Consider the following 14,102-nt stretch of genomic DNA (forward strand, 5'->3'; position numbering starts at 1 on the left):
TGGGAATTCTTCTGGTATGGATGGTGGTGGGAGCGTCAGTATGGATTACTTTCCTGTAGACAGAGTGGCTCATTGAGCCATCTGGTCTCTTTTTGATTAAGACATCCAAGAGGGGTAGCATGCCATCCTTTTATACCTTCATGGTGAATTTGATTGCTGGGTAAATGGAATTGATGTGGTTTAGGAACTTATTGTGGAGATGGATCAACTTATTGTGGAGATGGAAAAACGGAGAAATGCACATGGCAGATTGAATGATCGATTCAGTGTCCTTGATAGATCATTGTCCACGGAACAAATTGTTGTCCGGGCCAATGCATTTCTTGAAAAATAATTTACTGATGACTTCCTGTTGTTCCTGCATCTGTATGCAGTGAAAAAACACAGTGGTAGATTTGCTCAGAACCCAAATATCTGACAGGCTGATCAGCAGCTTTCCGAATGTTTACATTGTTATATGAGGATGTATCTTGCCATCTTGGGAACGAATTGTGAAGGGGAGACATTCTTTTGTGAAGCTAAAGCTGATTCAAAAACTGTCTCCGATCAACCGTGGGACAATAAGGCATTGCTTTCCCTTGCACTAATCTCTATGGAGAATGAGATTGTGCGAAAAACACCATTTGACGATGTTATTGCAAATTTTTTTATTAAAAAATCTCGAAAAGTTCCTGCAGTCACGAAAGCTTTAAATCACAATTTCTCTCACCTTACGACAAAAAAAGATTGACACTGACACCACTCGACCTGTTTTTATAAACATTGCCTATCCTTGCTATATAAAAATATATGCAGGAAGATATCTTGGTCACGTTTTTTTTTATCACGCAAACAATAAAATATACGGTCAACATTTTTTCCATAGGCCTTTTAGTTGTTGTAGACCCTAGGCACAGTACCTACTACTGTGGTCTGTTGCATAACAGTTCAGTTTATTTGGTATAGCCCTGTGAGCCATTCGCCTCTTGAATCGGATGCAACCGCAACAAACAAAAAAAACAAAAACATCTTGAAGTGACTACGTGACTGTGCAAACAGAAAATCCAGGAAAAAACATCAAAATATTCCTGAAAAAGCACCGTACACCAACGCTGTGTGCAAAAATCCCAGTGGGATGCAAGTCAAACAACAACAACAGGGCCCTGGGGTGCGGTGGTGCTGCAGACAACAGCGGACTGGTCTGTCATCCTGCCAGCACTCGCCCAGCTCTGGGCAACGTCCGTCTATCTGGGGTTTTACCTCGCAGTTAGATCCTGCACACTTACATTTCAAATGTGGAAGGCTACACACAGCATAAACACATCTAATGACCGCGCATGGCACTTTTGTACAACACATTTCTCATGCTTTACATTTAAAAGCACATTTGACGCGTGGCGTGTATGCGCTACACACGTGTACTTCGTCACACGTGTACGTATTATATCGTTACGATTGTTTACACAGGAAAGCTCGACCCAATGTGAGTCATTTGCGGGTCATTCTACAGCATTGGGATGATTGTCCAACGCCAGTAACACTCTATAGATTATTTGGTGACAACTAACATTGGCAGCGGTACACAGGCAACATCGGTCGATAACACTGCCTTAAAAAAAGTGCAAATGAAGAAGGCCCATTGCCTGAAACGTCGCCGACATTTTGCTCCCGTCAATGAGCACAGGGGGCCTGCGAGTGACCCGACAATGGCGGCGTTCACCGCCTCCCTTCCCCGCTTCCTCGCCGCGCCGCAGGAAATCCCCTCGACCTGGGGGGGGGGGCCTGGGTGGGGGGCCTGGGTGGGCTGGCGGGGGCCTGGTGTGGGGGGGGGCCTGGGGGGCCCCGGGGGGGGGCTGGGAGGGGCCTGGGGGGGGCCTGGGGGGGGGGCTGGGGGGGCCTGGGGGGGGGGCTGCGGTGGGATCCTCGCCGCAGGAAATCCCCTCGACTTGGGGGGGGCCTGGGGGGGGCTGGGGGGGGCTGGGGTGTGGGCTGGGGGGGGGCCTGGGGTGTGGGCTGGGGGGGGGCCTGCGGTGGGATCCTCGCCGCAGGAAATCCCCTCGCCTTGGGGGGGGGGGGGTGCTGCGGTGTGGATCCTCGCCGCGGCCACTCCGCCATGGTGGCCCCTCTGAGCGCCGTGGCGGCCCTCCTCCTCCTGCTGCTTGGGGCGTGCGGAGCGGTGGGCGTCCCCGTGAGCAAGGTGAGGCCCTTGGCTCTTCTTGCCCCGTCCGATGTTGCTCGGTCTTGTTGTTGCTGCTGCTGCTGCTCGTGGTTGTTGTTGTTGCTGTTCGTCGTCGTCGTTGTACGCAGCCGCATTCATTCCCATACCACCCCAACTACTAAACGACACAAAATCCAATCCCAAGGGAAACGCGTAATGGGAGCACGTGGGTCTCGGTCCGGTGTTAGCCTGGCCTCCCCTGTAAACTGATGATGGAATCGGGCTCCCAACTCTGACCCGGACCAATTTGTACTTCCTAAAACTACAATAAAAGTTTCCCGAAATTAAGAGGGGGAGGAAGAGGAGAGAGACGGGACTCGTGGTCAGGTGGAGTTCTCTGAGAAAAGTGTTGTGGTTTTTCCACATTCGCATGGAAAAGCCCACAGAGTTACCACTCTCCACCAATTCATTTTATCGACCCTGGATGAATGATAGGTTGAGTCAACCCCCAAGTGGGATGTGAATTGCTCACCGATTGTGAATCAAGCACTACTGTATGATCACTGTACCACCAATACAGAGAATACAGTAACATTCAACACAACTTTAATCTAAACCCTACTGCTAACACACGGTACTAACCATGTCATCAAGCCTAACAATTTTCCTTATACTAACCCATATTGATGGTATCAAATCCCAAATATATTACTGCACTGCGTGTTTATTATTTTACTGCTCTCACAAAATTACTGCTTTACCTCTGGAAAGAATTGACACTCGATATTTGTTTATGTTATTCAACATTTAAATGCCCTTTTAATACCTTACACAATGCAGTATGTTGTTCCTAGTCCTAGCCCAAGGAGTACATAATTCGTTGAAACAATTACATGAAATACTATTATGGGTACCAGCGCAGCACAGTGAGAGATCGATTTGATTTAACAGTAGATCATCGATTATCCGGCTTCAACTATGATCTGGATATTGGCACCGCGTGCGTGTGACACAAAAAAGTAGCTCTGCTCTATTTCAGTGTCAAATATATACAGCACATTATACATTACATACAACTTAATGAAAATATTGCACACGTGCATACATTTGTTATGATGAACAACTGCATCGATAATACAGGTTTCTTTTTTGGGTTAGTTCGCGTAAAATATGTGTCGTTAACCCAGCCACCACCCGACACGGCCAATTAGTAAGGTTTGTCACGTAAGCAGAGCGTGGCCAATTCGTCACTAGTACAGCACGCCGGTGTGTTGGAAAGTAAATCCACGACATTTGCAATCTTGAGTACGACGTTTCGCCAGTATATTACAACCAGAACCATCAGGCGACAGCCAGATACTGCAGTAATACAAACAGAAAATAAACACGGTACGATCCGGCGAAAAGTGCTGCGTAATTCGCCGTTCTTCCAACACATGGTTGTGTTGAAACAAGAGCGGATTGCCACGTACATCACCCCCATGAAGAGTCTTCGAGATTGGAGTTGTAAGTACGGTACAGTAAATACGGTAACGATTTAGAGTATATTTTTTGGCCATTTGTGTGTAAATTATGCCAATTTCATATTGTAAAGAAATTTTAAACGCAAAACACAACACCTAAAAACGCAATGTTACGCAAGAATGTACAAAAATAAGCTTTTTTTAATACTGATGAGCGATGTTTTGGAAAATCCAGCACCCCCTTCCCCCCAAAGCCGCTGGATAATCGATTGTATTTTATTTTGTACACGGATGATGATCACGTTTAGCCAGTCGCCGGGCTATTTTCTACACGGGAGATCCGTGGTGAGCACAGGAGTAGTAACAACAACAACAAAGAAGCATTGCAGAAAACGAGTACAGGGTCCTTTTGGAATATTGCACAAGAAACAGATTAATTATTAAACGGTCCTGAACGCAACCCACGCCAATAAAAAATCAGTAGTGTTAAATATGAGAACAAGATGGGGGCGGCTTGGGGAGACCTTCATCCAGCAGTGGATTGACCATGGCTGATGATGAAATGCCAAAACATGTAATATGACAATGCATGATTGGAACACGCTCGCTTTCAATTTGGGGGTTAGCCTTGGAATTAGTTTTAGCATTCGGGTCATTTGGTCTTGAATTTACAACACTGTGTTGTACGTTGACGTCATATCGCCTAAGTTGATAAGCCTCTAAGGTCAAAGCTATGACGCTATTGAGTGTGATGTCATCTCGCGGTGTCGCAGTTACGTGACATGGAAAGTGATGACGTGGCCCAGGGCCTATTGGGTCACAGTCCACCCCTGATGATATATCCTGTGGGTAATTTGGTAATGAAAACCGTAGCATCACTGTGTTATAAGCAGTGACGAGCCGACTTTAAACTCGTTTTAACTTTGAATTAGTTGTCCAACTCATGTATCGTGTTGGAAAACTAGAACTGAAACAGCTAAAGTGGCATTGGCCATGGGTGGTGGTGAAACAGTAATGGCACGGAACTTAATTTTACAATTGAATATGCAAAGAGGGGAGTCCAAAAACTTCGAGCAACATTCTTGTGCTCCTTCTCAGCTGTATTGACGTTTTTAGTTTTGTTTCTGCTGCGATTACGCAGCACCACGGATCTGCCGTGTAAAATAGGCGGCCTACTGGCTAAACGGGACGATCATCACCACCATCCGTATAACAAATCAAAATGAACTTACACTGTGACAGCTCCAGGTCTCCTTCATCAAACTCAATCCCGCCCTGCGTGTAACGCACACGTAGACTGTCCCTCCACTGCTGTAGCTCTGAACCGACTATAGGAGCCGGGCTTGTTGCGTGACGCTTGGCGTGTAACGCGTGGCGTGTGAAGTGTGACACGTGGCGTGTGACGTGTGATACGTGGAGTGTGACACGTGGCACGCGACACGTGGTCGTGTCGTATGACACGTCGAGTGTGGCATGTGACGAGTGACGCGTGGCGCGTGGCGTACGGCACGTGGTGCTTGGCGTGTTGCGTGTGACGCGCGACGTGTGCCCGCGTGCACGCAGACCGGCCCACGCTGCGACCAGGAGGACACAGCCATCGCTCTGCCGGTTCCCGCGGCGGCGTCGAACGGCTCGGCCTCCACAAAAGCGCCACCGCGCGCCGCCCCTCGCGTGCCACCGCTGTGCCCCGTCGCCTGCTACTGCCCTCCCGACCACCCCGGCGCCATCTACTGCGACGGGCGGGAGCTTCACGACGTCCCGCGCATCCCCGCGCGTGTCCGGTGGGCCCAGCCCGCCTGCGCTCCACCCCCCACACCGTTCCTCCCAAGTCCCACCCCAAATTATAGCCACCGCTCAGCATATTGTTTTTCTCTTTTTTAATAGTATATTAAATGGGGCGCGGATAATGATATTGGCCTATGAAAATTTTTTTCATGATTTATTTTAAATAAATACGTACATAAATAAGCTATTAAATACATGAAAATGATCTCATCACTTTATCTCTCATCACTTTATAGTGCTTACTTTATCTCTCAACTTTTAATATCACTTTATCACGCATCACTTCATCTCATCACTCTCTCGCGTGACATTCTCTCTCATTCTCTCTCGATGCAGTCTTGCAGAGTTCCAGATGCGATTGGCGGATAGCCAAAATTGCGGATAGCCAAATTCGTGAATAACGAGGGGAATATTGTCGTCATTCGTGACCAGGCCGAGACAAACAACAACCATTCCACGCTGGAGACCGCAGTTTAACCAGAATCAGAATCTTAATTTAAGCTGGACGAATCCGATGATTTCTGAAGCTCTTTATCACAGACGTTGAGTAACCACGGGTGCCCAGATTCGACCACGGTACCTCAGGGGTTGCCACTCAATGCTCTGACCCTTGAACCGCGCTGCCACCTCCATCCAAGTCTAAGGGAGTCTATGGGAGCCTTTCACATTGAAGTATATAGGAGCCTTCAACATTGAAGTCTATGGGAGCCTTTAACGTTGAAGCCTATAGGATGATTTAACATTGAAGTCTATGGGAGCCTTTGAGATTGAAATCTATGGGGGGGATTTGACATTGAGGTCTATGGGAGCGTTTAAGTCTATGGTAGCCACTTCGATGTCTTCATTTGTTAATTTACTTACACGTAATCGCCGTTTGTCTCTCCACGTGCGCGTCCCCGTTCCGAAGATTCGCGTACTTTCAGAACAACAACATCGAGGCGCTATCAGAGTGCGACCTGCGGGACGCGGGTGGCCTCCTGGGGCTCAACCTCGACGACAATGTGCTCACGTCCCCCACGCTGTCCCAGGACACGCTGCGATCGCTCCGGCACCTCTCGCAGCTGCACCTGCAGAGAAATCAACTCACGGAGGTCAGGGATGGAGGGGGGAAGAGAGTGGGTGGGTGGGTAGGAAGTAGGCACGCGACAATGCACACATGAATCCTTGTAAAAAGGTTTCAGTTTTGTTGCCAGAAAAAAGGGGAAAACCCCTATAATTATATTTTGGTACTGGCAAAGGAGGTCTAATGATGTAGATGCTTACCGCCAGCTCTCATTACTTTGATAGTACATTGTCTTTGAGCTATCCGACTTTTGGCCTCTGGTCTAGCACCGATTGAGACGAGGCTCAAAAGAAAGCCGTCCCTGGTGTGGACCAATCAGTTGCAAAGACAATGCATATATTATCAGAGTGTGTTTTTTGTTTGCATTTAGACCATAAGTATTGTGGTTAATGCACACATGATTCCTATTATTATATTTTGGTACTGGCAAATGAGGTCTAATGATGAGGAAGTAGGCAGTGAAGAGTTTTGCTCGAATGGTCACGATTTTGGCTGGGAGGTAAAATTATTTTTAAAAACTATAATTTGTTTCTGTGTGCCTTTTTTTTCTAGAACTGCTGTGTGTTTAGTTTGTTGTCCTTCCCCGCACCTCCACTTAACACGGTTGGCTCCGTATGGTGCAATAGAAGTTCAGCGTACATATATTTGTCACATGGTTTTCCTTGTAAAAGAGCCTTACCAGCTGAATTAAAGTCTGAGAGTTTAACAAGTAGGAACCATTTGCGACCTATATTCATAAACGTTTTTTGGGTTAGATCACGTTAATATAAATATGCCATTAAACCCGTCACCACCCGACACAGCCAATGAGTAAGGTTTGTCATGTAAACAAACCGTGAAAATTCGATACTAGTTCAGCACACCGGTGTGTTGGAGAGTAAACCCACAACATTTCTAATTTAAACATTCAAAGTGTGAGAGCCCTGAGCTGCTGCTTGATGGTGCTGCTTGGATGCTGCGAATGTGCAGTGGGATAGAGTTCCCGATGTCTGCCAGGTGCAGCTGCGGGTGCCAGGTGCAGCTGCGGGTGAAACGCCGCTCGGCCAGGACGTTCCTGGTTGTGGTGTTACGACGAGCAAATTATTTGTGGGCGTACCCCGTCGGGCACGGCAGTTTGCCGTGGTCGGTGGAGTGCGAAGGGCGGAGAGGTACAGCTGGAGAACCTGAGAGAGCAAACTCGGGGGCACGTGATAGCGATTTTGTCATCCTCGTCAAGTTCTCGCCTCGCCCGTTAAACGACAAGGACCTGAACTGCACTTGCAGGTTCCTCTGGGTCTCCCCGCCTCCCTGGAGGACCTGCGATTGGGGCAGAACCGCATCGCCCTCGTGCCGAAGGGCGCATTCGCCAGGCTGTCGCGGCTGCGCATGCTGGACCTGAGCGCGAACCGGCTGCAGGTCCTGCGGGACGACGCCTTCGCGGGCCTCTCTGCCCTCGTGCAACTCAACCTGGCCGAGAACCGCTTGCGAGCCATGCCGCCGAAGGTGCCCGCCCGCCCGCCCCGCCTGCCTACACACTCACCGGCCCCGTTGCTCTCGCGTAAAACATTCACTCCTTTCTTGGTTCGGCGCAAAGTCATTTTCCAGACAAGAGTTTTCCCTGTAGCGTTCTTTGCAACAGGGCCTGCTGTAAGGAACCAGATTAACGTGGGGGGGCTTAGGGGCTATAGCCTCAGGAATTTGGAGTTTGAAGAACCAAATTAATATATGTACAGTGGTCCCTCAGTTAACGATATTAATTGGTTCCACCAAAACCATCGTTAATTAAAATTATTGTTAATCGAATATAGGAAATACATATTAAAGGCTTAGTTTGTTCCAAGATTATCTTTTTCACCCGAAAAACATAGTTTATCATATTTAAACACGCAATTATAATGAATACACGTCATAAGAACATATTAAATCATTAATATGAATAGAAACATGGATAAATAATGAATTAACGGAGAATAAAAATGCGCATGTATCGAGCGTGAAATCAAAATTCTTACCTCAGGCTAAGAGGATGGATGGCTTAAGGGTTGATGGCTTAAGGGGTTGATGGCTTAAGGGGTTGATGGCGAAGTTGGGGTGGGAGAAAACGAATGTAATTGTTGAACTAATTGTTTTCCTCACTTTCTTCTCTTGACATTCATGTTAGAGGCCATTGTTATTGATCTCATTTAACTTTTAAGTAAAAAAACCCACTAAGTATTCAAGGGAGCTGTTTCCATAAGCAACGCACATCAGACATTCGAAAGCTCGCAGCCACCTGCTCTCAAAACGCTCATCAAGGGGCATCGCTGATTGGATGAGGTCTGCTGCTGAGTCCACTTGGGAGCGCTCCGATTGGCCGAAATTAGCGGCCGCGTGATGTCGTAAACCGTATCGTTAATCAAAAATGTCTCGTTAATAGAAACAATTGGACCCCTATGGGAGGTGGATCGTTAATAGAAATATCGTTAATAAAGGGCATCGTAAGCCGAGGAACCACTGAATACTGCTTTGTGTCATGGTTAATATTATTCATCATCAACTCGCACCGTTTCAAATTCCACAAGTACCTGCTTGGATACAACATTCTGATGTTGCTCATCAGTATCAGAATATTTATTTATACTGGAGGAATCCGATGAGCTATAAAACTCTTTGTCATGGATATCCAGTATGGGCGGGTCAGAATGTTATTACAACAATACAAAACACGATAGGAGTCAAAGCAAATGAAAGGTCAGCAAATCACTTAAGGAATATACGAATTACACGAAACAATTTTATTTTACCAGGCAAAGCTTGTGCCTCTCGTGTTGTCTGGATCCCATCCCCATCCCACCCCAGCCTCCTTCCGGATTACTCTACCAGCTCATCCTGTGCGACAACGTCATCGAGTCAATACCGGACAATTACCTCGCCTCCTTCCCTCGCCTGGCGTGGCTGGACCTGGGAAAGAACGCCCTTGGGACGCGGCGAGGTGACAGCGGCGCTGGGGCTGATGACGGCAGGGCGAGCGCTGGAGGGAACAGCAGCGCGACCGACACCGCTCGTGGAAGTGTGAGAGATGACGGTGGTGGTGGCGGGGGCGGCGGTGGTGGTGGTGGCACCATCTGCGTCAGCGAGGCTGCCGGTGGAAATAAGAATGCAAGCGATTCCGGTGACGCAGGGAAGAAAGTGGTCGTAACTGGGACCGAGGCCGGCAACAGCAGCTTGTGCGCAGTGAATGTTGCGTCGAAGGCTGATGGAGGAGGCTCCAGTAGAGAGAAACGGACCGGGATTCCGGAGCGAGCGTTCATCTCGCGCGCCCTCCTAAACCTGCGCCTCTCCGCAAACCACCTACAGCACGTGCCCGCGTTCCACGGCAACCTGGTGCAGCTGCACCTGGATGAGAATGACATCGAAGGTGAGAGGGGGAGCCCCCCGGGTTGCGGGATCTGCTAAGACGTTGCACAGTGAAAGTATTCGGGACCGACACACCGACAAAGGCTGCAATAACCCTGACGCTTTCTGCGTAGCTTATTTTGCGGTTGTGCTGTATGTAGCTGTCGGCTTGTACCGTGTGCTTAGGCGCTTCTTCAGGCAATGAATAAGCTCAACGTGGTGAGAAATGTCAAACATCGTGCCAATCAACACGTGGTACAACCTGAAAACACATCCTTGTCATTTTGATTTTCAAACAGAATCAGAATATTTATACTGGAGGAATCTGATGAGCTATGAAGCACTTTTTTCACGGATGTCCACTGACATAACAAGCACGTTATGGGAGTGGGACCCGCAACATATTACTTACGCGGCGGTTTGCCAGAAAAAATAAGAATAATAATCGACAATGAATAAAGAGGAGACAGCCGATGTGTGACGATGCGCGTGACGGCACATGGACTAAGTGACGCGTGCTTGCGACCCGCCCCCTGTGTGCATGCCGATTTGCATCTCCGTACGCCAGACGTGAACACGACCGCGCTCTGCCGGCCCGAGGGCAGGGAGTCCTCACGCCTCTCTTACTTCCGCCTGGACAAGAACCCCATCATGGAGTCGCCCCAGGCTCCCGTCACTCTGGGCAAGCTCATGCATTGCTTCCCCTACCTGCAGCCCATGTTTTAGCGAGCGAAAGGCGGCGTAATCTGTGCACCACTCAAACGATCGCACGCACGCACGCACGCACGCGCGCACACGCGCATACAAAGATAAAGATCCCCCGTATAGCCTTAGACTGTAGGGGCAAGTGCTGTTAGCGAGCACCTATGAAGGCCGGAACGGTACACGAGGGGGTGGGTGGCCAGCACCACGCCTGACCGCCTTTGTCTCCCTAGTGGCGATGTTTACACATCGCACCAGGTACTCATTTAAGGCTGAGTCGACCTAGGGGAGGCCCGGGACCGCTTCAGATAATCGTCACTGGTGTTGGCCGTGAGCGGGAATCGAACCCGTGTCGCCAGCTTCATAGCGCAGCGCGATAACCGCTACACTACCGCTCCCCACATACACACACGCACGCACGCATACACGCATACATGCACACACACAATTTGAGAAAGTTGAACTCTCGAACCGGATATATACACCTGAGGATTTAAGATCGAACTGGTCTGACCAAACTTAAGAAAAGTTATCGTGAACCAATTGGAAATCTATCGATTCAGTCTGATCAGCACCAGATTAAAGCTATAATTTTCTTTCACTGTTGTATCAACGACGTTATTATGCATGTCAATATGTTCATATTAAAATACCTGTGTGATTTAAAAAATATATATATTTTGACAATAAATGCTTAACAGGAGCAACCAAAATTCTGATTTGGATGTGGTTTTATTCATAATGTTGTTAATGTGGCTTTTGTTGAAAATATGGTTGTTGATGTGCTTGTTGATGTGTGTTTTGTTAATGTAGTTGTGTTTTTTTGTTAATGTGGTTGATGATGTACTTTTTTGATAATTTGGTTGTTGATAATGTGGTTTTTGATGTGGTTTTTGTTGATGTGGTTGATGATGATGTGTTTGTAGTCGATATTGACGTGGTTGATGATGTGGTTTCTTCTCAACTCAAAAGCCAGGCTCAATACCGCCCAGAAGGACCTCGCAACGCCGGACCCGCAAACAGGCCCTTCGATGTGTGCCCAGGCATCAGTGTTTGTGTGACAGGTCCGGGGTGAGCCGGCAGTATGCACGTGGCGCCGCGTGGTTGCTGCTACGCAAGAGCTCGGTGTAGCGGTTAGCACGCTGGACACTCACGATCCGGAAGGTCGGCGGTTCCATTCGACACCCCGGGACGACGTTTTTCAACGACAACAAAAAGGCGCAAGCTCCTAAAATTCTTCGCGACCGCCTCCCCCGCCGCACAACCCTCCGTGCATCCAGTAGCGTCAATGGGTTTCGCCTCGGTCGATCACGTGGTGCAAAGCTGTAGGATCGTCGCGTAGGTGAGCTCCTTGAGCCATGGGCAATGGGGAATGCCAATGGTAGGAGTTGTCGAGATGGGAGAGCTGCTGAAACTTCAGCCATAGACTGGCGATGATGGACAGCAAGCACGCGGGGTTTCTTCTGGATGTTGCACGTTCTTGCTGAATTGTGAGGAGGAGGAGGGGCTAACGGCGAAGCCATTTTCGGGATTCTAGCCTCGGGAGGGAAACGGCACGAAGTGTATAGACCAGCCCAAAGCGAACCTTCGAAAGATATCCATGTGAAGTGGAGCTACCGTGTGCGGCGTGTGTGTGCGGTCCTGCGTGGAGAACGCCGTGCTATAATAATTGTATTTTTCAACTTGTAACACTGCGCCGCTTCCACTCTCAAAGAGACAGAATGACTCAAGGGGCAAAAACAAGAGGGAAGGCGGTCAGCCAGCGCTACCAATAATTGCCCGAGATCTGTGGTCCTCCATACATTGAGATGTTTTCAGCCTATTAACGAATAGTTTACATGTGGGAGGAAAGCGGAGACAACCCACGCGTGCGAGGGGGCAACACTCTATCCTGTACAGATTGAACAGATGGCGTTCACATTGTACCGCCTTCTCGTGGCGGGCTAGGGTACGGCAACCTCCTGGACTCCCACGGGAAGGGCGTTTCACAACATTCGTGCGGTGATACACCAATCCTCGCCTCCGCAGTGCTGGATTATGGGCCACGCGCGTAGCCACCAGAAATTGAAGGGACGACTCGGGACTCCATTGTTACAGGCTGTACATACATTTTATTTTCATTTCCACAGCTCAGGTCTTCCCATCTCGCCGAGCTATCACGGCATTGCCCCGGGGTGAAATCACGCACTGCTGAGCAGAGCACCCAAGGCTGTGTGTGTATAAGAGTAAATAAAATCTCTCTCCGTCACGTGACTCCGACTTGGGCTCGGTGCGTCACAATGCAACGCGGTGGGACGGCCTTGCGTTCCGCACTCAGGACGATGGAGCCTCGACTTTATATGCGCATCACTCGCTCGTTAACGACAGCGGTACAGGTGCCACGTATGCCACGACGTGTAGACACGGGTAACACGACATCAAAGCTCTAGTTTCAGGCAAGACCACAGCCTCCTGCGATTATAATGCGGGAGCAGTTATCAATTGACTGGCATCAACACCACAGTTATTTCTATATATGCAATGTTATCACCATATTGTCTGTGTACTGTGTGGGTTATTGTGTGTCGTCTGTATCCCTCTTAACTAACTCTCATATATTAGCGTCTTGGTTTCCAGTGTCAGAAGCACCCACTTCACTTCCCAGTCCTTGCAATGCGCCGATTATTTTAAAGAAACACGTGACGAACGAATGTCAACCGGCAGGCATCAGCATCGACCCCATCACATGCGACCGTCGAATTTCACCCAGTTACAGGTTTCGTCGCGACTTTGGTTTAGTGCACAAAATCAGTGCGGAATGGTGAAGTTGCAAAAAAAAAATAACTGGATCAAAGGGGGTTGGTGGGAAAGGGGCGGCATGCGAGGCGTTATCGGCCGCGTTTGTGACCGATTCGTACTGAGCTGTCGGTAGGCAAACTCCGGGAATTTCGTACAGCGCAGGATGCCTAAAATTCACTTAAGCCGTCGTGTACTGATGCGGCGGCAACCTGGTTTCAGACGTTCCCGACGCGTGCTGGAGTGTGTGCAACAAAACAGACAACAGGAAAATCACATCGCATGCTCGAAGACCATCCACGTGCCAATGGAGTTGGGGAATAATCGCTTGGAGTAAATTGCTTGAACGTTTGAGTCAATTACAATGCATGCAGTCGTGTAACTCCGTCGGGACTGGAAGATTGATGACATTGTCAAACAATGTTTGGTTCTTTTGGTGTCATAGATTAAACAAGCGGTCACATTGTCATCTTGGTGAATTATCACTTTCGCAAAATAATTTACTGTAAATGTGCCACGAACACTTGCACATAAAATCACTTAAGGCGACTTTTGGCCAGTTTGCAAGATGATAAATCTGGCTCAACCCAATTGGCACAGAACGTTGACCCAATGTTGAATGCCAACTGGGTTGACAAATGCAATATTTCTAAACGCAAACATCGAACGCAGGTAAAAAGTGTTCACAATCTCAATTTTCTCTGGAACAAAAAAAAATGGCACTACATTGCTTTTGACAGCATGTACGTTCCGTCACATTAACTCAATGCGGGTTAGAACAGTGGCACATGGTTAATTACACTGCACCACAAACGAGACGAAC

General features: G+C 48.5%; 1 protein-coding gene across 1 annotated transcript; it reads left to right on the plus strand.

The window, feature by feature from the left end:
- Nucleotides 1–2,043: 2,043 nt before the first annotated feature.
- Nucleotides 2,044–11,217, plus strand: LOC116952778 (keratocan-like). Its single transcript, XM_032972403.2, has 6 exons — nt 2,044–2,176; nt 5,164–5,381; nt 6,293–6,476; nt 7,712–7,930; nt 9,266–9,824; nt 10,371–11,217. The coding sequence occupies exons 1-6, from the start codon at nt 2,093–2,095 to the stop codon at nt 10,526–10,528; spliced, it is 1,422 nt and encodes a 473-aa protein (XP_032828294.2). The 5' UTR covers nt 2,044–2,092; the 3' UTR covers nt 10,529–11,217.
- The last annotated feature ends 2,885 nt before the right edge of the window (nt 11,218–14,102 follow it).

The sequence above is a fragment of the Petromyzon marinus genome, chromosome 48 (assembly GCF_048934315.1).
Source record: "Petromyzon marinus isolate PM22_M1 ecotype Great Lakes invasive population chromosome 48, UKy_Petmar_22M1.pri1.0, whole genome shotgun sequence".
Taxonomy (NCBI): domain Eukaryota; kingdom Metazoa; phylum Chordata; class Hyperoartia; order Petromyzontiformes; family Petromyzontidae; genus Petromyzon; species Petromyzon marinus.